The 22,554-nt window shown below is 50.1% G+C and overlaps 3 protein-coding genes across 4 annotated transcripts in view; 1 reads left to right on the plus strand and 2 right to left on the minus strand.

Moving 5' to 3' along the window:
* Window positions 1–4,486, plus strand: part of prpf31 (PRP31 pre-mRNA processing factor 31 homolog (yeast)) — a 27,152-nt gene extending 22,666 nt beyond the window's left edge. For both annotated transcript variants that reach the window (XM_059957566.1, XM_059957567.1), the window contains exons 10-14: window positions 1,222–1,349; window positions 1,807–1,879; window positions 2,904–3,032; window positions 3,152–3,250; window positions 3,997–4,486. In XM_059957566.1, the coding sequence (XP_059813549.1) occupies window positions 1,222–1,349; window positions 1,807–1,879; window positions 2,904–3,032; window positions 3,152–3,250; window positions 3,997–4,140 (573 nt within the window). In that variant the 3' untranslated portion in view covers window positions 4,141–4,486. The remainder of the gene's footprint in view (window positions 1–1,221; window positions 1,350–1,806; window positions 1,880–2,903; window positions 3,033–3,151; window positions 3,251–3,996) is intronic.
* Window positions 4,431–7,519, minus strand: leng1 (leukocyte receptor cluster (LRC) member 1). Its single transcript, XM_059957570.1, has 3 exons — window positions 7,247–7,519; window positions 5,684–5,851; window positions 4,431–4,933 (listed from the first exon to the last, which is right to left on the minus strand). Exons 1-3 carry the CDS (start codon window positions 7,376–7,378, stop codon window positions 4,517–4,519), a joined length of 717 nt encoding a protein of 238 aa, XP_059813553.1. The 5' UTR covers window positions 7,379–7,519; the 3' UTR covers window positions 4,431–4,516.
* Window positions 7,520–8,876: 1,357 nt separating this feature from the next.
* The window catches only part of tmc4 (transmembrane channel-like 4), a 32,578-nt gene continuing 18,900 nt past the window's right edge, over window positions 8,877–22,554 (minus strand). Inside the window, exons 11-16 of the mRNA XM_059957565.1 lie at window positions 16,231–16,328; window positions 15,024–15,207; window positions 14,313–14,443; window positions 13,178–13,333; window positions 12,129–12,207; window positions 8,877–11,546 (exon numbers count right to left, since the gene is read on the minus strand). Of these exons, the coding sequence (XP_059813548.1) occupies window positions 11,484–11,546; window positions 12,129–12,207; window positions 13,178–13,333; window positions 14,313–14,443; window positions 15,024–15,207; window positions 16,231–16,328 (711 nt within the window). The 3' untranslated portion in view covers window positions 8,877–11,483. The remainder of the gene's footprint in view (window positions 11,547–12,128; window positions 12,208–13,177; window positions 13,334–14,312; window positions 14,444–15,023; window positions 15,208–16,230; window positions 16,329–22,554) is intronic.

Genomic DNA, 22,554 nt, shown 5'->3' on the forward strand with positions numbered 1-22,554 from the left:
CCTAGCCCATTTCCCTCCAGCCTATCACTTCCCAGCTCTCTACTTCATCCCTCCCCCCACTTCTTATCCTCCCTCGACCATCCCATGTTACTTCACTCCTGATGAAGGGTTTTGGCCTGAAACGATGTTACTACATCCTCCCATAGATGCTGTCTGGCCTGCTGAGTTCTGCCAGCATTTTGTGTTTTTATTTACTTCCATCATCTGCAGATTCATTCGTGTATTCTTAGAGTACCTCTGCTATTTCCTCCAGTTCCATATACACTTTCCCACTCTCACACTTGATAGGTCCTATTCTTTGATGTCTTATCCTCTTGCTCTTTGCATACTTGTAGAATGCCTTGGGGTTTTTCTTAATCCTGCCCGCCAAAGACTTTTCATGGCCCCTTCTGGCTCTCTAATTTCCTCCTTAAGCTTCTTCCTGTTAGCCTTATTATCTTCTAGATCTCTAACATTACCTAGCTCTCCGAACCTTTTGTAAGCTTTTCTTGACTAAATTTATTACAAGCTTTGTACACTACTCTTCATGTACCCTACCATAACTTCCCTGTCTCATTGGAACATACCTATGCAGAAATCCACACAAATACCCCCTGAACATTTGCCACATTTCTTCCGTACTTTTCTCTGAGAACATCTGTTCCCAATTTAAGCTTCTAATTTCCCCTTACTTCAATTAAATGCTTTTCTAACTGGTCTGTTCCTATCCCGCTCCAATGCTGTTGTAAAGGTGATAGAATTATGATCATTCTCTCCAAAATGCTCTCCCACTGAGAGATCTGACACCTGACCAAGTTAATTTCCCAATACCAGATCAAGTACAGCCTCTCTTCTTGTAGGCTTATCTACATATTCTGTCAAGAAACCTTCCTAAACACACCTAACGAACGCCACCCCATCTAAACCCCTTGCTCTAGGGAGATGCTAATCAACATTTGGGAAATTAAAATCTCCCATCATGACAACTTTTGTTATTATTACACCTTTCCAGGATCTGTTTCCCTATCTGCTCCTCGATATCTCTGATACTATTGGGCAGCCTATAAAAAAAACATCCAGTAAAGTTGTTGACCCCTTCCTGTTCCTAACCTCTACCCACAGAGACTCCGTAGACAATCCCTCCATGTCATATTCCTTCCTGCCCTGTCTACCTGTGCGGCCACTTTAAGGATCAATGGTATATCTTTCCCTGTCTGACCTTCCCACCCATTCCTCCTGCAGGTGGGCTATGACCTGAAGGAGGAGATTGAGAGGAAATTCGACAAGTGGCAAGAACCCCCTCCAGTGAAGCAAGTTAAACCACTTCCCGCCCCTCTTGATGGTCAACGGAAGAAGAGGGGAGGGCGCAGGTGAGAGTAGCCCTGTCCCACTGTGTGTATGTGTGATCTCCTTGGGAATGACCATGAGTAGTTCCTGTCTCTATATCTCTGGGCCCGACCATGCACGGGTTCCCGTCTCTCACACCAGGAACACTGAACACAATTCCCATCTCCATATCCCTGGGTCAGACCCACACCAGGAGCACCATGCAGTTCCCATCTCCATATCCCTGGGGCAGACCAACACTGGGAACACCGTGCATAGTTCCCATCTCCGTATCCCTGGGGCAGACCAACACTGGGAACACCGTGCGTAGTTCCCATCTCCGTATCCCTGGGGCAGACCAACACTGGGAACACCGTGCATAGTTCCCATCTCCGTATCCCTGGGGCAGACCAACACTGGGAACACCATACATCATTTAGTTGCTTTTTGGGATTTGACCATCAGTAACTCACCTCATTCTTGCCCCCAATCACCTCTCAGGTATCGTAAGATGAAGGAGCGCTTGGGTCTGACTGAAATCCGAAAGCAGGCAAACCGCATGTGTTTTGGCGAGGTGAGACTTGCACACAGATTTGCTACAGATGGAGTGTGACTGCTTCTGGGATGTGGTCAGCTTCCTACAGTTAGTCAGCCTTGGGAATGTGGAAAAATAGTCGGTATTGTCGAGGATGAAGACAAACAATATTACAGGGGGAAATTGCAATCCACTGTGGAGGAAGGTGGACTGATGAATGGCAGATGCAGTTTAATTCAGGATCTGTGTGAGGTGTTGTGTTTTGGGAAGACAAACCAGAATAGGACTTTCACAGTGAATGGCAGAGTCCCTAGGGAGTGTTGTAGATCAGAGGGACCCCGGGGTACAGGGACATGGTTCCCTTGAAAGTGGAATCACAGGTAGACAGAGCAAGTGAAGGAGTTTAGCACGCTGGTCTTCATCAGTCAAGGCACTGAGTACGGGAGTTGGGGCGTTAAGTTGCAATTGTACAAGATGTTGGTGAGGACACACTTGGAGTATTGTGTTGTTCTGATTGCCCTGCTGTAGGAAAGCTGCCATTGAGCTGGGAAGAGTGCAGAGGAGATTTACAAGGATGTTACTGGGGCTCAAAAGACTGAGTTATGCAGAGAGGTTGGGTCTTTATTCCTTGGAACATAGGAAACTGAGGAGTGACCTTACAGAGGAGTATAAAACCATGAGGGGCATAGATAGGGTGAATGTGACAGTCTTTTCCCCAGAGTTGGGCAATCAAGAACCAGAGGGCACAGGTTTAAGGTGAGAGGGGAAAAGATTTAAAAGGGATCCAATGGACAACTTTTTCACCCAGAGGATGGTCTGTCTATGGAACAAGCTACTAGAGGAAGTAGTTGAGGCAGGAACATTAAGAACATTTAAAAGAGACTTGGACAGATACATAAATAGGAAAGGTTTAGAGGTTGAAAGTGAGGCTCGGGTGCAGGTAGTTGGGAGAAGGGTGTGTTTCTCTCCTGTTGACTCCATTTGGGTGAGAGTTTGTGGATTTGAGGTGGATGGTGGAGGGAGAAAGCCGCATCTGTGACAACCCCACTTCTGCCTGACACAGATCGAGGAGGATGCCTACCAAGAGGATCTGGGATTTAGCCTGGGAACACTGGGGAAATCTGGAAGTGGCCGGGTGCGGGCCGCACAGGTCAATGAGGCAACCAAAGCGCGGATCTCCAAGTCACTACAGGTAGGGGAGGCTTCTCTATCTCCCTCATTCCCTCTACTCCTCTCTCCTCTGCTATCATCCCTTCGTATATCCGTAAGTCTGGAGGGTGGGATACATTCTCACTTTGCCTGATTCCACAGCGGACACTTCAGAAGCAGAGTGTGGTATACGGAGGGAAGTCCACCATTCGCGACCGCTCCTCAGGGACTGCATCCAGCGTTGCCTTCACTCCATTACAGGTATGCTCAAATCTGACCCCTGCCATTGGGGGTTGGGGAGTGCAGGAGAGCATGGGGTCTCTTGTGCATGTTGGGATCCGCTCCAAGAGTAGAATAAAGTTGAGCAGTCTTCTTAAAAATCCCGACCACCAGTGTTGAGGGCGAGAAATAGAAACCTAGAAAACCTACAGCATTATACAGGCCTTTCAGCCCACAAGGTTGTGCCAAACACGTCCCTACCTTAGAAATTACTGCGGTAATGGGGGTTTTCCATGTATCATGTGACCCCCTAGTGTGAAGGGAGAGGGGTGATCGTTTCTCTATACATCCTGGTACGCACAGGATTCGCGGTGAGAGCGAATGTGTCTCCCAGTAAGTCCCAAGACCCCCAGTATCGGGGAGTGTCCCCTACATGCTGGGACCTGCAAGATTGGGAAGAAGAATGAAGAGTCTGTCTGGATATCCTGAGATCCCTAATTTGAAGGCAGTTGCTTTCATACAACTAACCCCCACAATTGGGGAGAAGAGTGTGAAGGAGAATCGCCATACATTCTGGGACTCCTGTCTGAGTGAGGAGTCTCCTCAACAGTACTGGGGGAGAGGTGAGTGTCCCCTACATCCTGGGACCCCCAGTATTGAGGGAAGTGAAGAAGGCTCCCTGTATATTCTGGGACTCGTGTTACTGAGAGAGTGAGGCCAGGTATGGGGAGGGTGTTCGAACTGTGTCTCCCCTCTAACTGGTTGACCCCCCACCCCCACCCCGGCAGGGCCTGGAGATCGTGAACCCACAGGCAGCTGAGAAGAAAGTGGCCGAGGCCAATCAGAAATATTTCTCCAACCTCGCCGAGTTCCTCAAGGTGAAGAGGGAGAAGGACGAGGTTCCGCAGAATGGGGCTGCTGCTGCCCGGTGAGGGTGCCCACTGCCCAGTGGCAAGGGCGAACTGGTCCCTGAGGGCAAATTGGGAGGGGATGTTACTGGAGCTGAAACCTGTAGTGGGGATGGAAAATTATTACTCTCCCAAAGCACCCTATGACCTGCTCTATCCCCCACTCCCCCCCCCCCCCCGCTCTTCACCACTCCTCCATTCCTCGCTCAGATTACTGTGGGAAGCATTGAGGTGAGCCCATTCTTGTGGTCATTTTGTTCCCAAGGGGGGGGTATGAGGGTGGGGAGAGAGCATGAGGGACAAAGATGCTGAAGTCTGAAACAAAGTTAGATTTATTGTTTGGTGTGAATAAAGAGCTGGTTTTACTCAAGAGGGATCTGCCTCCTCTTCTTGCTTCCCCTCATCGTCGTCTCTTCCTGTGCTGTCGGGTGAGCTCAGGATGAAATTGCGAATTGTAGGCAAAGGCCCTTCCCTCATCCCCCTGCTCCTCTGTCCTCCCCCTTCCCTCCAGGCCTCTCAGCAGTGCCTCGGCACGGGCTCGCTCTGCCTCCTCTCTCCGCAGACGCTCGGCACGGAGGCCTGATTGCCCAGTGGCTGGCCCCACCCTCCCCGTCCTACCTCCCACTTCCCGGGACGCCCCTCCCCGCAGCCCCTCTTTCATTCCCCGCAGGGGGTCCATGCGCCTCTTGAGCCGGACATCAGTGTCTGTCACCTCCTGCAGACTGGGGGGCTGTGTGTACCAGGGTGGTGCCGTCTGTGACTCTGATGCACTCTGGCCTAAGTACGTCAGCAGGCCCAGAGCACGCTCCCGTCTCTCCTGGGAGAGGGGAATGAAGTGGGAGGAGAAAGGGAGAGATCGGTGTGAGACAAAGGGAAGAGGGGGAACGTGAAAGAAATAAAGGAAGGTGTAGAGGGTGGAAAAGGTGGTGAAACAGGGAGGAAAGGGTTGAGAAACGGAGGGAGCAGGGAGGTAGGATGTTATGACGTGGAAACAGATGAAGGGGTGGAGGAGAAAAGAGTGGAGTGGAGGGAAGTGGGGGAACAGATGGAGGGGAGAAGGAGATAGGAGAGTGGGTACAGGATGAGGGAGATGGACGTAGGTGGAGGGAACAGGTGTCAATGTAAAAGAAAGTGAAAGGGTAGGGGAGGAATAAGGGATCAAAGAGATAGGGAAAGTGGGGGAGACAGAGACAAAATGAAATCACAAATAGAAGAGGCCACTCTGCACCCTTCCCATTTTACTGTCCCCTACACCATGAGTAATCCACCTCCCATCACCTGTGTCTCTTCCCTCTATGGATGTGGATCCCAAGATCCCTCAAATCCTCCCCAATGCTAAGAATCCTGCCGTTCACCGTGTATCCTATCTTCAAATTAGACCTTACAAAGTGAATCTCCGGTGCAAGCTCATTCTCCGCCTTTCCCCCTCACCACACTATCCCTCAGTTCAAAGTTCTTTCAACAACCCTTCTTGAGCTTGAGGCTCCCTCACTATGCCCAGCGCAGTGGGGAGCTCCCTCACAGTCTCCCGAAGCCCCTTGAGCTCCCTCACTACCTGTCTACTCACCTTCTCCTGCCTTCGCTCAGCCTCGTATTCCTTGCTCCCCACCTTCTCCATTTTGCCCCCCTCTAAATCGCTGAACAGATTAAGCTTCTGATGGACGGGCACAACCTCATGCGTTGGGACGTCAGGGAGGGAGAGACGCGCCCTCTTCCTCAGAAACTCCGTCCTCGCCTGGAAAACAAAATGGTGGGTCACACCAGCTCTCTCCATCTCTTTTTAGTTCTGTCACATCAGACACACCCAGAGTCAGACAGAGCACACCAGCACATAGGATACACCCAGGGTCAGACATAGAGAGAACCTCCCCCCACACCATCACAGCAGATACAGCCAGGGTCAGACAGAGAGAATCTTCTTCCACACTGTCACATCAGGTACACCGGGGGGTCAGATACAGAGAGAAATTCCCTCCACACCGTCAAATCAGATACACCTGGGGTCAGACAGAGAGAAATTCCCTCCACGCCGTCACATCAGATACACCCGAGTTCTGAATCAGAGAGAATCTCCATCCACACCCTCATGTCAGATGCAGAGATAATCTCCCTCCACACCACTACATTAGATACAGCCGAAGTCAGAAACAGAATCTCCCACCACTCCGTCACGTCAGATACAGCCCAGCCGGGGTCAGACTCAGAGAGAATCTCCTTCCACACTGTCACATCAGGTACATAGGGGGTCAGAAACAGACTGTCACATCGGATACAACCGGGGACAGACACAGACAGAATCTCCCTCCACACCGCAACATCAGATACAGCCGGGGTGAGACACAGAGAGAATCTCCCTCCACACCGTCACATCAGATACACCCGGGGTCAGGCAGAGAGAATCTCCTTCCACACCATCACATTAGATACAGCCGGGTTCAGACACAGAGAGAATCTCCATCCACACCCTCATGTTAGACGCAGAATCTCCCTCCTCACCCTCACATCAGACACAGAGTGAATCTCCCTCTACACCACTACATCAGATACAGCCCAGCAGGGGTGAGACACAGAATCTGCTTCCACACCGTCTCATCAGATACACCCGGGGTCAGAGAGAGAGAGAGAATTTCTCTCCACACATCACATCAGATACACCAGGGACAGATAGAGGGAATCTCCTTCCAGACTGTCATATCAGATACATCCAGGGTCAGTCACAGAGTGAAACAGACAGACAGACATACTTTATTGATCCCGAGGGAAATTGGGTTTCGTTACAGCCGCACCAACCAAGAATGGTGAAGAAATATAGCAATATAAACCATAAATAATTAAATAATAAGTTAATCATGCCAAGTGGAAGTAAGTCCAGGATCAGCCTATTGGCTCAGGGTGTCTGACACTCCGAGGGAGGAGTTGATGGCCACAGGTAGGAATGACAACTCCCTCTACACTGTAACATCAGATACAACCAGGGTCAGACACCGAGAACAACTCCCCCCAAACTCTCACATCAGACACCAATGTTGACTATAATTTGGTGAGTCTCCCCAGGCGGTGTCGTAACGCCTCCTATCCTCCCAGCGAGCAGTGGCGCTGCCCGCTCCTCCCAGTTTCCTTTTGGCAGTACCTCCTGGTCGGCCAGCGCCGCCCGCCGCTTGCTCTCTCGCTCCTCAGCTGCCGCCCTTTCCTCATCGCGGCGGACCCGCTCCACATTGTCCCGGGAACGGACATGCCAGCTCTTTTTCGGGAGGATGTTCATCTCCGGGCCGCCGATTGGCTGCTTCCGGCCACAGCGTGATCCACCGCTCGACCCGCTCTGTATGAGGTGCGCATGCGCATTCAATTCCGTTCTGGAATCCGGCGCTGGGAGTTCAAGCAGCGCCTCCCGTGTCTCGGAGGTCCTCACACAGCCCCCTGCTCCTGCTTGGCAGGACCTCGGCCCGGATGTGCAGTAGGCCCGTCGGGTTTGGAGGACCTTGTGCTGTCGGAACCAGGGTTGTCACTCCGCATGCCCGGTAGGATCTACTGCAGTCGGAACCAGGGCATTGACAACTCTAGGGTGCAGAAGGTGTCCAGCAGGATACTGCCAGCATAGGACCTTTAATTGGAGCCCTCAAATAGCCTCCCTCCATTCCCCGTACACAATGTCCATCTCCCTCCTTTCCCCGTACACAATGTCCATCCCCCTCCATTCCCTGTACACAATGTCCATCTCCCTCCATTCCCCGTACACAATGTCCATCTCCCTCCATTCCCCGTACACAACGTCCATCTCTCTCCGTTCCCCGTACACAATGTCCATCCCCCTCCATTCCCAGTACACAATGTCCATCTCCCTCCATTCCCCGTACACAATGTCCATCTCCCTCCATTCCCCGTACACAACGTCCATCTCTCTCCGTTCCCCGTACACAATGTCCATCTCCCCCCATTCCCCGTACACAATGTCCATCTCCCTCCGTTCCCCGTACACAATGTCCATCTCCCTCCGTTCCCCGTACACAACGTCCATCTCTCTCCGTTCCCCGTACACAACGTCCATCTCTCTCCGTTCCCCGTACACAATGTCCATCTCCCTCCGATCCCCGTACACAATGTCCGTCTCCCTCCATTCCCCGTACACAATGTCCGTCTCCCTCCGTTTCCCGTTCACAATGTCCATCTCCCTCCGTTTCCCGTTCACAATGTCCATCTCCCTCCGTTCCCTCATATACAATGTCCATCTCCCTCCATTCCCCGTACACAATGTCCGTCTCCCTCCGTTCCCCGTACACAATGTCCATCTCCCTCCGTTCCCCGTACACAATGTCCATCCCCCTCCGTTTCTCCGTACACAATGTCCATCTCCCTCCATTCCCTGTACACAATGTCCATCCCCCTCCGTTCCCCGTGCACAATGTCCATCTTCGTGCATTTCCATGTGTCTGTCTTCAGCGCCTCTGAAACACTATTGTCAGCCTCCACCACCACCCGATATCACATTCCAGACACCCACCCTTCTGTGTAAAAAAGCTCTGGAAAATCCCACACATTATCTTTCAACTCTCTCCCTCATCTTAAATGCATACCCACTGGTATTAGACATTACAGTCTTCCAAACTGATTACTCTGTAACCCCCAGGTTTGGCCAGCAGTGTTAGTCTAGGGAAAGACACTCTCTGGCCCACCAAACTTGTGAAATCTCGTTTGTGTGGATGCTGCATGATGTTTTCATCTGTTACAAATCAGTACAAGGAAACAACAAACAGAACATCATATGCATTTAAATGATTGAGCTTTATATTTCCTAATTTGACTAAAGGGATAGTAAACATTTTAATGAAATAGTCTAATACACACGTTGGAGCTCATGGTTCGTTATTTCCCCCGGGCATCGGTGTCTCCCAACCACATTCCAAGTCCTCTCCGTCCTGCAGGTTACGACCTCTCTGTCCTGCCGCCTTCTCTCTCCATCTTCCACCAAACAAAAACCCACGAATCCCTCACTCTCGGACACACTCCCCTCATTGGACTGCGCATATTCCAAAGCCTCTGTTATCTCTAGTATTAACCCAAACACTGCTGCTACAGAGAAACCATTACATTAGCAGTGAAACCTTTCCCAAGGCATAACACTCTCTCCCCACCAAATTTAGTCATGTCCTCACGCCAACACTTCCTGCAAAACATGTTCCCTCAGTGCCTATCTGGTGGTCTCCTAATTCTCTGAGACCTCCGTTCCCCCACAGCTACCTCTTCATGTTCCAACACTACTGGGGATACTTCTGGTTTACCTGGTAAGGCCTCCCCCAGCCTATCACTCGTGCCCACCTGCAAATTAGACCCCTCTGTCCCATGGCCAATCCCCACTTCACCCCTTGCAAGGTCCCGCTGCAACCCAGGCTGCCCACACACCTCACCTGTCCCAATGGGAGAAGGGCCGGGAGTCTCTTCCTCAATCAATGGGGAGTTAGCGAAAGGTGGCGTATACCACACATCTAGGACCTCATTCTCCAAATCAGTATCCCTCTCAGGAGCGGGGGCCGACCTGATCTCTCCTGCTGTGGACCCTGCAGTCGTCCCATGTCACCGCAGAGTCCAGGTCTGGCTCTGGGTCAACCTGTACCTCTTGTCGCAGAGGCAGAGAATCTTGCCAGGCTCATTCCCATCCTCTGGTTTCACCCGGAAAACTGGTACGTTGGGCACCTGACTCTTCACTACATAGGGCGTAGCTGCCCAGCAGTCAACCAACTTATGCTTCCCAGGGAGCCCCAAATTCTCTATGAGGACTCAGTCTCCCAGCAGGAGTTGGGAGAACCTCACTTTTTCATCATACCTCTTATTTCCTTGATTCTGCTTGGCAGCTGCAACCTCAGCTAATTCATAAGCTTTTATCAGCTCCCTTCTCATATCAGACGCTTACTTCAGATGTCTTTGATGGTAAGTCACCCTTGTCAGTTCCAAAACAAAGGTCAATGGGCAACCTTGCCTCATGCTCAAACATCAGATAATATGGCCAGTATCTTCATTTTGGGTACAGTTGAAACAATGAACCAGATGTCCAATATGTGGACTCCACCTTCTCCAGGGTCCCGAGCATGTCTAGCAAGGTCTGATTAAACCTCTCGGGCTGGGGATCACCCTGCAGATGATAGGGGTTGGTCCTCAACTTCTTCACTCCAATCATGCAGGATGAGCCTGCTCTCGAAATCCTGTCCCTGATCACTATCCACCTGGGAAGCCCATAATTAACTACACACTTCTCCCATAACACTTTGGCCACTGTGGAAGCCCTCTGGTCCTTGGTAGAAAGTGCCTGGTGTAGTGGTCCATGACATTTGCCGTGTTGCTGGCATCGGGTTCTATGGACAGGAAATCCATACACACCAGGTCCAGGGGCTCTGCACTCTGCAAGTGGGAAAGGGAGCTGCCCACATAGGCAGTGTCAAAAATATTTATGTCCCTTTTCTATTCTTTGTGCCCAGAAACACTTTGCAGTGTTCTATCTGATTGCAGTATTTATCATACTGTGCATTCTTAACTTCATCAACTTCAGGTGACCATAGATTCTGTGGCTGTCTCACCTACATTATGTAATCATGTAATCTCAGGTTAGGAGCGATCAGATAGTGTTTAAAATCAGGGCAATGTGGCTGTGTCAGGGTGGTGATCTTGTGGTTAATACGGACGGTTGCAACAGTTGGTGCTCAGGATTACAACAGGACATCGACAAGATGTAGTGCAGATGGAGTTCAACCTGCAAGAGTGAAATGATTCACTTCGGAAGGTCAAATTTGCAGAGTACAAGGTTAGTGGCAGCATTTTTGGCATAGAGTGGTCAAGAAGGCAAATAGGGTGTTGGCCTTCGTTAGTCAAGGATTGAGTTCAAGAACTGTGAGATAACATTGCAGTTCTATAAAACCCTGGTTAGACACCTTCAGGCCAGATTATAGGATGTGGGAATTTCAGAGAGGGTGCAGAGGAGATTTACCAGAATGCTGCCCGGATTAGAGTATTGCTTTATGCGGATAGTGAGCTAAGGCTTTTCTCTGGAGTGAAGGACCATGAGATAGAAGTGTACAAGATGATAAGAGGCTCAGGTTGAGTGGACAGTCCAGAGACTTTTCCCCAGAGTGGAAATTGCAAATTCAAGGGGGTAAAATTTTAAGATGATTGGAGGAAGGTATAGGGGGCAGGGGAATGTCAAAGATAGGTTTTATACACAGAGAAGTGGTGGGTGTGGGACGTCCTTCCCAAGGGTAGGATACATTTAGATAAGCATACGGATGACATAACAATGGAGGGAAGGGTTTGATTGCTCAAAGTACAGTGCTACTCCCAACTGGAGAAATCACGCCAATCCTTAACAGTCCTCTTCCACGGAATCATGAGTGAGGATGGCTGAGGGCAGCAATTTTCTGCAGCAGGAATTGCTTGTCGCGCCCCCCCTGTGGGCGAGACGGGGAGTCTGTCAGTTTCAGATCTGCCATCCATCTTCCCACCCCTAGGACCCACTCCCGATCTGCACCCCTACCCCAGGATCAAAAAATCCACCACCCCCACCAGACCCACTCCCAATCTGCCCCCCCCCCCAAGGATCCACACATAAACCCCACCCCAGGGCCCACACACAAGTACCCAATCCACACTCCCTATCCACCCACCCGTCAATCCCGATCCACTTCCCCCCACCCCCAGGAGCCACACACAAATCCCCACCTCCCACTCCTGTTCTGCACCCCACCCCTAGGAGCCACACACAAATCCCCACCTCCCACTCCTGTTCTGCACCCCACCCCCAGGACCCACACACAAATCCCCACCTCCCACTCCTGTTCTGCACCCCACCCCCAGGAGCCACACACAAATCCCCACCTCCCACTCCTGTTCTGCACCCCACCCCCAGGAGCCACACACAAATCCCCACCTCCCACTCCTGTTCTGCACCCCACCCCCAGGAGCCACACACAAAAATCCCCACCTCCATCCCCTGATCAGAAACCCCCCCCCCCACCCCACTGCACCCTCACCTGTCGAAGTTGGACTTTCAGCTGGGCGATGGTGCGCTTGTAGCCTACATCTCGGACCACCAGAAAAAGCAGGACAATGCTGAGGGAGAGGGACAAAGAGTCCGTCAGGAACATGACCTTGGCCCATCCAGTATCTGCAGACCCACTTCCCCATCTGAGCCATCCCAATGCTATTAACTGGGGTGGGGGGGGGTGCTGTGGACCCCAGATTGGGAACCCGTTCTAAACCTTTCCTATCCATGTACCTTTTAAACGTCGTTAGTGTTCCTGCCTCAACCAATTCCTCTGGCAGCTCGTTCCATAGACGGACCACCCTCTGGGTGAAAAAGTTGCCCCTCGGGTCCCTATTAAATCTCCCTCCCACTCTTGATTGCCCAGCCCTGGGGAAAATGTCTATGCACATTCACCCTACCAGTGCCCCTCGTGGTTTTATACACCTCTGTAAGGTCACCCCTCAATCTCCTACACTCCAAGGAATAAAGTCCCAACCCGTCCAATCTCTCTCCATAACTCAGTCCCTTGAATCCCGGTAACATCCTCGTAAATCTCCTCTGCACTCTTCCCAGCTCAATGGCATCTTTCCTGCAGCAGGGCGATCAGAACTGAACACAATACTCGAGTGTGGTCTCACCAACGTCTTGTACAACGGCACATAATGTCCCAACTCCTGTACTCTGTGCCCTTATTGATGAAGGTCAGAGTGGTAAACACCTTCTTCACTGCCCTGTCTACCTGAGACTCCACTTTCAGGGAACCATGTCCTTGTACCCCAACCCCCAACACTCACCAGGGTCCCTGTCTACCTCTGAAACTCGTGTCCTTGTTTGGCTTCCCGAAACACAACCACTCGCGCTGATCCAAATTAATCTGCATTTGCTATTCCTTGGCCCACTTCCCCAGCTGATCGATCCCCCTGTAAATTCTGATAAGTATCTTCACTGTTGATGATACCATCACTGCTGACGCTGCCTTGTACACCCTCACCCTAATTAAGAGTCTGTGATCCCTCACTCACTGGGCAAGGGAACCTCTCTCCTCTGCCCACTCACCTGGACAGGGCGAAGAGGGGAATGAGGAAAGCGAGGGATCCCAGGAAGTGCAGGAAGGAGCGAGGGACGTCAGGAAGGTGATTCACCGCCCCCGGAACCACATCCCAGATGGTGAGAAGGTGGCGGAATGGGCCACAGGCTCTTGAGGGAGATATCCTGGGGTGGGGGAGAGAGAAAATTACAAAGCAATCAGTAACACTTAACTGACCTGATCACCTTGAGTTTCCACTCCTTTGCCATCCTCACCTCCCTCTTCTTTTTCCTCTTCCTCCTTCCATCTGCTTCTTCTCCATCAACAGGGTGAGAGAGGAGGCAGGCAAGGAGAGAACAAGAACCCCAGTGGCCACTACTCCCTTTCTTCGATGGCCTTTTCTCGCTGGCTGCCGGTGACTAGTGGTGTTCCACAGGGGGCAGTGTTTATATTTTATATGTCAATGTTTTGGATAGCTTTGTTGTAAAGTTTGCAGAGAAGATAGGTGGAGGTGCAGGTGCTTTTGAGGACGTGGAGAGAGACTACAGAAGAAGTTAGAATGGGCAAAAAGCGGCAGATGGAATACAGAATCGGGAAGTGTATGGTCATCCGCTTTGGTAGAAGAAATGAAAGAGTTGACTATTTTCTAAATGGAAAGAAAATTCCAAAGGATCGGATCAAAGGGGTGTTTTTTCGGACTGTTGTTATTTGCTTCCACTGTCCACATGTTTTCTTCCCCTTTATCTCCAAATTGCGGGTTGGTCTCTATTTTATTTTCGTAAATTGGATTCTTTCAGCTTTCTTGCTTTGTGGCTGCCGAAAAGCAGACAGATCTCAGGCTGTATAATTATACATTCTCTAACATTCAATGTATGTTGAAATTTACTTTGGAACTTCAATACGTCAGTTTAGAATGAAGATGAGGAGGGTTTCTTCAGACCGAAGGTAGAATTCATTGGCACAGAGGCCTATGGAGGCCAGGCCATTGGGGATACTTAAAAGGGATATTGACAGGTTCAGGATTAGTCAAGATAGAGGAGGGATGATAAACTAGCCATGATGAAAAAAGCAACTAATTCTGCTCCTATATTTTATGGTCTCCCTCCCTGCACTTTCCTCCACCCAGCTCAGTTCCCTCACCCTCCCTCTGTAGAGGGGACTCACGAGGTGAGCGTGTAGATCAGAGGTACAAGCGAGATCAGGAAGCCCATTGCCAGCACGAAGAGGAAGAAGGCGACGGCACTGCTCGATCGGAAAATGCGTTTGTCGGGCTGACAATTCGTGAACAGGGTGAGCTGTGAAAGAGCAGATATCGTCAGGGGTGGGGACAGAGATCTCAGCACCACTCCCCATGGACTCTTATCACTGTCCAAACCCATCTGTATCCCTGTCTCACCCTCCCTCAGTCTCTCTGTATCCCCGTCTCAACCCCTTGTAGTCTGTACCCTCAGACTGTATCCCCTCAACCCCCTCTGTCTGTATCCCTCACCCCCCTCAGACTGTATCCCCTCACTATCCCGTATCCCCTCAACCCCCTGTCTGTATTCCCTCACCCCTCCTCAGCCCCCTCCCCGTCTGTATCCCCTCAGCCCCCTCCCCATCTGTATCCCCTCAGCCCCCTCAGTCTGTATCCCCTCGCCCCCCTCAGTCTGTATCCCCTCGCCCCCCCCAGTCTGTATCCCCTCGCCCCCCTCAGTCTGTATCCCCTCGCCCCCCTCAGTCTGTATCCCCTCGCCCCCCCCCCAGTCTGTATCCCCTCGCCCCCCTCAGTCTGTATCCCCTCGCCCCCCTCAGTCTGTATCCCCTCGCCCCCCCCCAGTCTGTATCCCCTCACCACCCTCCCACCCCCCCCTCTGAATGCAGGGGCACACTCACCTTCTTCAGCTGAAAGAGGATGATCAGTTTGCAGGTGTGCAGGAGGGGCAGGAGGGGGGAGTATATGGTCCCAGACCAGCAGAGTGCCTGTCCGTACACCAGATCCAGTACGTTCTGTGGTACCGTGAATTCCTGTGCACCCCAGCGCCGTATCAGCCCCAGACCCGAGAACTCCACTAGCATCCTGCTGGGCAAAGGGAAGGTATGAGGCTGGGCGGGGTCACAGAACTCTCAAAACACCCCACTGAGACTGACACTGATCAATCAAGAAAGAAGCTCAGCAACCAACTCTCGTCCATACTGTTAGCCATACCCCCTCGCTGAGACACTCACCAGTACTCACTGCCCGTTAGCCATCACATATCCTCTCATCGAGGCATTGTCTGTCTCACTGGGGCTCCACTAAACTGCCTACCAGGGCACTCTCATGTCTGTCCAAGCTTGCAAAACCTCATCAACACTCTGCACTTCCAGGAATGCCATCCCCCTCCTAAAGCATTGTTTAGTCCCACTGGGATGCTCCCCTCTCCATATCGAGACCTCCAACCACTTTCGCCAGACTCTGAACCATCCCACTGGGACTGTCACCTGGACACCACACAACCTCACCAAGACATTCAACAATCTCACTAAGGTCAGTCTCATCAGGGCACTCTTCCAGCAGTGCACAACCCCTCCCACTGAATTATCTGAGACTCTTACCTGTCCACACAGGAATGCCACACCTGACCAGTCTCACTGGGACCCCCAATCCCTCCCACCAAGACTCAAATCTGCCCCGCTCTAACTCTTGCCTGCCCATCCAGGAATGCCAAATGCCCTCATCAAGACACTGATTTGTCTCACTGGGAAACTTGCCCATCTGGGAACAATATACTCTACCACCAAGACACAGAACTGAATCAGATTCTCACCCATTCATCCTCTCATCAAGTCCAACCACTCAGCTGGACCACCAGGACTCTCGCACGCCCACCCAGAAACATCAAATGCTTTCACCGATACCCTAAGCAGTCTTCCTCCCTCCTTCCAGGATTGAAATCCATCATTCAGGGGTCCAAACCCCATTTCACCCAGATTCTTGCCCACCCATCCAGGAATGCCATACACCCTCACTGAGTTGGGATCAGAGCTCCCTCCCCCATCCCCAGGGTCCTTGGCTCCACAGAGCAGTGTCTTCATGCTATTCATGGTGTGCGGTACTTACTTGCGAGGGAAATCCACAAAGATGATGACAGACAGGGCGATGAGGAAGTCAAAAATCACCAACTTGTACATCTCCTGTCCCACCTTTGTCTCCCAGCACTGATGGGGCGACAGGGAATGAGAAGAGAGACAGAGAGGAGAGTTTCATTCAGAGTTTGAGGACACTTGGTATGTCAGCAAAGATACTTGCAAATTTCTACAGACGTACCATGGAGAGCATTCTAACTGGCTGCATCAACGTCCGGCATTGGGGGGGGGAGGGGAGAGAGCACGGCACAAGATCAGCAACAGCTGCAGAAAGTTGTAAACTCAGCCAGCTCCATGATGGGCACTCACCTCCCAGCATCACGGACATCTTCTAAAGGTGACGCCTTAAAGAGGCAGCATCTGTCATTAAGGACCCCCATCACCCATCCTTCTCACTGCAGCCATTAGGGAGGAGCCTGAAGATACACACTCAACATTGTAGGAACAGCTTCATCCTCTCCACCATCAGAATGGATGACTTAGTTAAATTTAAAATTTTGACAAGAGAAAATCTGCAGATGCTGGAAATCCAAACAACACACACAAAATGCTGGAGAAACTCAGCAGGACAGACAGCATCTATGGAAATGGGTACAGTCGTCGTTTCAGGCCGAAACCGTTGATAGCTGCTGTCTGGCATTCCTCCAGCATTTTGAGTATGTTGCTTGGAATTTTTTGTATATTTTTAATTGTAATTTACGGTTATTTTTTAATTAAGTATTGTACTGAAAATCAACAAATTTCAAAATGCACACTGAACCTAATTCTGAGAGTTACTCATCAAATGGGGGTGAAATCTCAGGTTTTGGCATCCTCCTGGTCTGGTGGTTGGGCCACTGAGCAGAGCGGCAACCCTGTGGCAGTGGCAGCGAGTACGAGTGTGGGAGGTCAGTCTGGTGTGTGTCAGCATTGTGCCATCACTCAGACTGATCAAGCCTGGGACCCCAAGGTCACTATGAGACCATAGGACAGAATTGGGCCATTCAGGCCATCGAATCTGTTCCACCAGATTTATTATCCCTCTCAACACCATTCTCCAGCCTTCTCCCCAGAAACGGACAAATCAGAACCTGGCAACCTCTCCTAAATATACCCAATGACTCGGCCTCCACAGCCGTCAGTGGCAATGAATTCCACAGATTCACCGCCCTCTGGCTAAAGAAATTCTTCTCCATCTCTGTTCTAAATGGACGTCCCTCTATGTGCCTTCTGGTCCTGGACTCTCTTCCCATCACAGGAAACACTGTCTCCCCATCCACTCTATCAAGGCCTTTCAACATTTGATAATTTTCAATGAGATCCCCCCCTCATTCTTCTAAGCTCTCAGAGCCATCAAGTGTTCCTCATATGTTAACCCTTTCATTCCTGGGATCATTCTCATGAATGTTGTCTGGACCCTCTCCAATGTCAATACACCTTTTCTTAGATAAGAGACCCAAATGATTGTGTGGAATCTGGGAGGTCCAACTGCTGGTGAGTCAGTATCCTTGCAAAAACTACACCATGAAGTCAAAAGAACACTCCAAGCAACTCTGTGAAAAGCACAAGTCAGGAGATAGATATTCCAAGTCAATGAATATCCGTCGGAGTACAGTTAAGTCAAGGAATGGAAAGAAAAAGGCACAGCTGTAAATCTGCCCAGAGCAGGTCGTCCTCAAAAAGTGACCGTGCAGGAAGGGGACCAGTGAGGGAGGCCACCAAGAGGCCTATGACAACTCTGGAGGAGTTACAAACTTCAGTGGCTAAGATGGGAGAGATAAGCAAACAACAATTGTTGCCCGGGTGCTTCACCAGTCACGGCTTTATGGGAGAGTGGCAAAGAGAAAGACACTGTTGAAAAAAATTCTTATGAAATCTCAGCTAGAGTTTGCCAGAAGGCATGTGGGAGACTCTGAAGTCAGCTGGAAGAATGTTCTATGGTCTGATGAAATGAAGACTGAACTTTTTGGCCAACAGAATAAACTCACCATCCCTACCGTGATGCAGCAGGCCCTGGAAGGCTTGTGAAGGTCGAAATATACAGGAGGATTTCCTGGAGGAAAACCTGATGCAGCTTGCAAAAGAACTACGACTTGGGAGAAGATTTATTTTCCAGACAAAGACCCCAAGCATAAAGCCAAAACTACACAGGAATACCTCAGAGACAACAAAGTTAATGTCCTGGAGTGGCCAAGTCAGAGTCCAGTCCTCAATCCAATTGAGAATTTGAAGTTGGACCTGAAAAAAAACGTTTCATGCACGATCCCCATGTAATCAGAGAGCTTGAGCAGTTTTGTAAAGAAGAATGGGGAAAAATTGCAGTGTCCAGATGTGCAAAGCTGATCGAGACCTATCTACACAGACTCAGGGCTGTAATTGCTGCCAAAGGTGCATCTACTAAATACTGACTTGGGGTGAACAATCAATTATTTTGTGTTTTGTAATTGTAATTAACTTAGATCACTTTGTAGAGATCACTTTTCACTTTGACACAATAGGTGTCAAAAAAACCCAGATTACATCCACTGTGATTCAGTGTTGTAAAACAATAAAACATGAAAACTTCTGGGGGGGGAGGGGGTGAATACATTTTATTGGCAATGCATATGTATGTTGAAGTTGTACAAGATGTTGGTGAGGCCTATTGGAATATTCTGGTCACCTACCTAAAAGAAATGTGTAAACAAAGCTGAAAGAGTACAGAGAAAATTTACAAGGATGTTGCTGGGTCTGGAGGACCTGAGTTAGAAGGAAAGATTGAAAAGGTTAGGATAGGAAAGTAGAAGATTGAGAGGAGGCAGAGGTACACAAAATGATGAGGGGTACAGATAAGAGTAAATGCAAGCAGGCTTTTTCCACTGAGGTTGGGTGCTTCCAAAGGTCACGAGTTAAGGGTGAGAAATTTAACTGGAACATGAGGGGGAACTTCTTCACTCAAAGGGTCGTAACAGTGTTGAAGAGTCCCTGAGCAGCACCACCATTCCAACGTGCTTCAAGGCCACCACCATCGTCCCCGTGCCGAAGAAGTCTTCAGTGTCCTGCCTAAATGACTACCATCCCATTACACTCACATCCATCATCATGAAGTGTTTCGAGAGGCTGGTCATGAGGCATATCAAGACCCTGCTGCCCCCCTCACTGGACCCCCTGCAGTTTGCATACCATCCCAACCACTCAACAGATGACACCATTGTCACCACCCTCCACCTGGCCCTCACCCACCTGAACAAAAAAGACACATACATTCGGATGCTGTTCATAGACTTCAGTTCAGCATTCAACACAATCATTCCTCAGAAACTGATTGGAAAGCTGAGCCTACTGGGCCTTGAACACCTCCCTCTGCAATTGGATCCTAGACTTCCTGACTGGGAGACCTCAGTCCGGATCAGGATTTCCAACACCAACACACTGAGCGTGGGGGCTCCCCAGGGTTGCATGCTCAGTCCACTGCTGTTCACTCTGCTGGCCCACGACTGTGCTGCAACACACAGCTCGAACCACATCATCAAGTTCGCCGATGACAGGACCGTGGTGGGTCTCATCAGCGAGAATGATGAGTCAGCTTACAGAGAGGAGGTGCAGCGGCTAACGGACTGGTGCAGAGCCAACAACCCGTCTCTTAATGTGAACAAAAGAGATGGTTGTTGACTTCAGGAGGGCACGGAGTGACCACTCCCCACTGAAAATCGACGGCTCCTCGATAGAGATCATAAAGAGCACCAAATTTCTTGGTGTTCACCTGACGGAGAATCTCACCTGGTCCCTCAATACCAGCTCCATAGCAAAGAAAACCCAGCAGCGTCTACTTTTTTGCAAAGGCTGAGGAAAGTCCATCTCCCACCCTCATCACATTCCACAGGCGTTGTACCGAGAGCATCCTGAGCAGCTGCATCACTGCCTGGCTCAGAAATTGCACCATCTCGGATCGCAAGACCCTGCAGCGGATTGTGAGGTCAGCTGAGAAGATCATCGGGGTCTCTCTTCCTGTCATCACGGACATTTACACTACGCGCTGCATCCGCAAAGGAAACAGCATTATGAAGGACCCCACGCACCCCTCATGCAATCTCTTCTCCCTCCTGCCGTCTGGGAAAAGGCACCGAAGCATTCGGGCTCTCACGACCAGACTATGTAACAGTTTCTTCCCCCAAGCCATCAGACTCCTCAATACCCGAAGCCTGGACTGACACCTTGCCCTACTGTCCTGTTTATTATTTATTGTAATGGCTGCACTGTCTTTGTGCACTTTATGCAGTGCTGTGTAGGTCTGTAGTCCAGTGTAGCTTTCTCTGTGTTGTTTTTTTTTATTACGTAGTTCAGTCTAGTTTTTTGTACTGTGTCATGTAACACCATGGTCCTGAAAAACATTGTCTCATTTTTACTATGCACTGTACCAGCAGTTATGGTCGAAGTGACAATAAAAGTGACTTGACTTGACTTGACTTGAATGATTTGCCAGCACAAGTGGTGCATGTGAGTGCAACCTCAATGTTTAAGAAAAGTTTGGATAGGCATGTGGATGGTAGGGGTATGGAGGGCAACGGGCCTGGTGCAGGCAATGGGGGATGCAGTTTGAATGGTTTGGCACTGACTAGATGGGCTGAAGGGCCTGTTCTGTGCTGTTCTTTTATATGACTCTATTCAATCTATAGCAAAGCAGGGAGGAGAGTTGTTTATTGAATATTTCAGTAACATTGTAAATTTGATTAAGCATTATTTGTTTAAATCATTCATTTGGGGCATGATGCAAAAGTGCATGAATGGCTTAGGTCATCACATAATCATGTCATATGAGCACACGAGTAACCGAGCTCAGAGTTCTTTTTACAAATAGGCTTTTGTTTGGATTTACACAACATAAAAGAACTGAATAAACTTTTCTCAGGCTTCCAGGTGGGTACAGGTATCGATTTTAACCCTTGAGGGATGACAATGTTCTAAAAGGTTTTGTTCAAATTTGGAGCAATTTGACAAGAGAAGCTGGGCTGTTCTCCTTCCCAACTAAAAAAAATGTTGCATTGAGCAACAGCAGCCAGTTGTCAAAGGCTAGTCAAACGGCAACAACAGCAATTTCACATTCTCTCCTCTCTAGAACACAGAACAGTACAGCAAAGGAACAGGCACTTCGGCCCATCTCCCTCCATTCCCCGTACACAATGTCCATCTCCCTCCATTCCCCGTACACAATGTCCGTCTCCCTCCATTCCCTGTACACAATATCCATCTCCCTCCATTCCCCGTACACAATGTCAATCTCCCTCCATTCCCCGTACACAATGTCAATCTCCCTCCGTTCCCCATACACAATGTCCATCTCCCTCCGTTCCCCGTACACAATGTCCATCTCCCTCCATTCCCTGTACACAACGTCTGTCTCCCTCCATTCCCCGTACACAACGTCCGTCTCCCTCCTTTCCTCATACACAATGAGGACATGCTAAAGGGCCAAGAGGTAACGTTGCAGCTGTATAGGACCCTGGTCAGACCCCACTTGGAGTACTGTGCTCAGTTCTGGTCACCTCACTACAGGAAGGATGTGGAAACTGTAGAAAGGGAGCAGAGGAGATTTACAAGGATGTTGCCTGGATTGGGGAGCATGCCTTATGAGAATTGGTTGAGTGCACTTGGTCTTTTCTCCTTTGAGCAAGAGTATCAGAGTTGACCTGATAGGTGTATAAGATGATGATATTGATTGAGGCATTGATTTTGTGGATAGTCAGAGGTTTTTTCCCGGGGCTGAAATGGCTAACATGAGAGGGCACAGTTTTAAGGTGCTTGGAAGTACAACAGAGAGGACGCCAGGGGTAAGTTTTTTTACACAGGGAATGGGGTTGGAGGTGTAACTAACACAGCCAGTGAGTGCGTGGAATGGGCTGCCGGCGACGGTGGTGGAGGTGGATACAAAAGGGTCTTTTAAGAGACTCCTGGACAGGTACATGGAGCTCAGAAAAGTAGGGGGCTATGGGTAAGCCTAGGTAATTTTAAAAGTAAGTACATGTTCGGCACAGCATTGTGGGCCAAAGGGCCTGTATTGTGTTGTAGGTTTTCTTTGTTTCTATCTCCCTCTGTTCCCCGTACACAATATCCAGCTCTCTCCTTCCCGATATGTACTCAGTGCTCTGACTGATGAAGGCCACCATGCCAAATGCTTTCTTCACCACCCTGTTAACCTGTGACTCCAGGTTTAGACAACCATGCCCGTTTCCCTGGGTCCTACAGCTCTCGCTGGGGCCCCTGCCGGTTACTATACTCAGTACTCCGGGCACGTCCTGTAGAGTGACATCACTGTGTTGAGGAGATGGATGGGAGGGAGGTG

The sequence above is a fragment of the Hypanus sabinus genome, assembly GCF_030144855.1.
Source record: "Hypanus sabinus isolate sHypSab1 chromosome 24 unlocalized genomic scaffold, sHypSab1.hap1 SUPER_24_unloc_2, whole genome shotgun sequence".
NCBI classification, from domain to species: domain Eukaryota; kingdom Metazoa; phylum Chordata; class Chondrichthyes; order Myliobatiformes; family Dasyatidae; genus Hypanus; species Hypanus sabinus.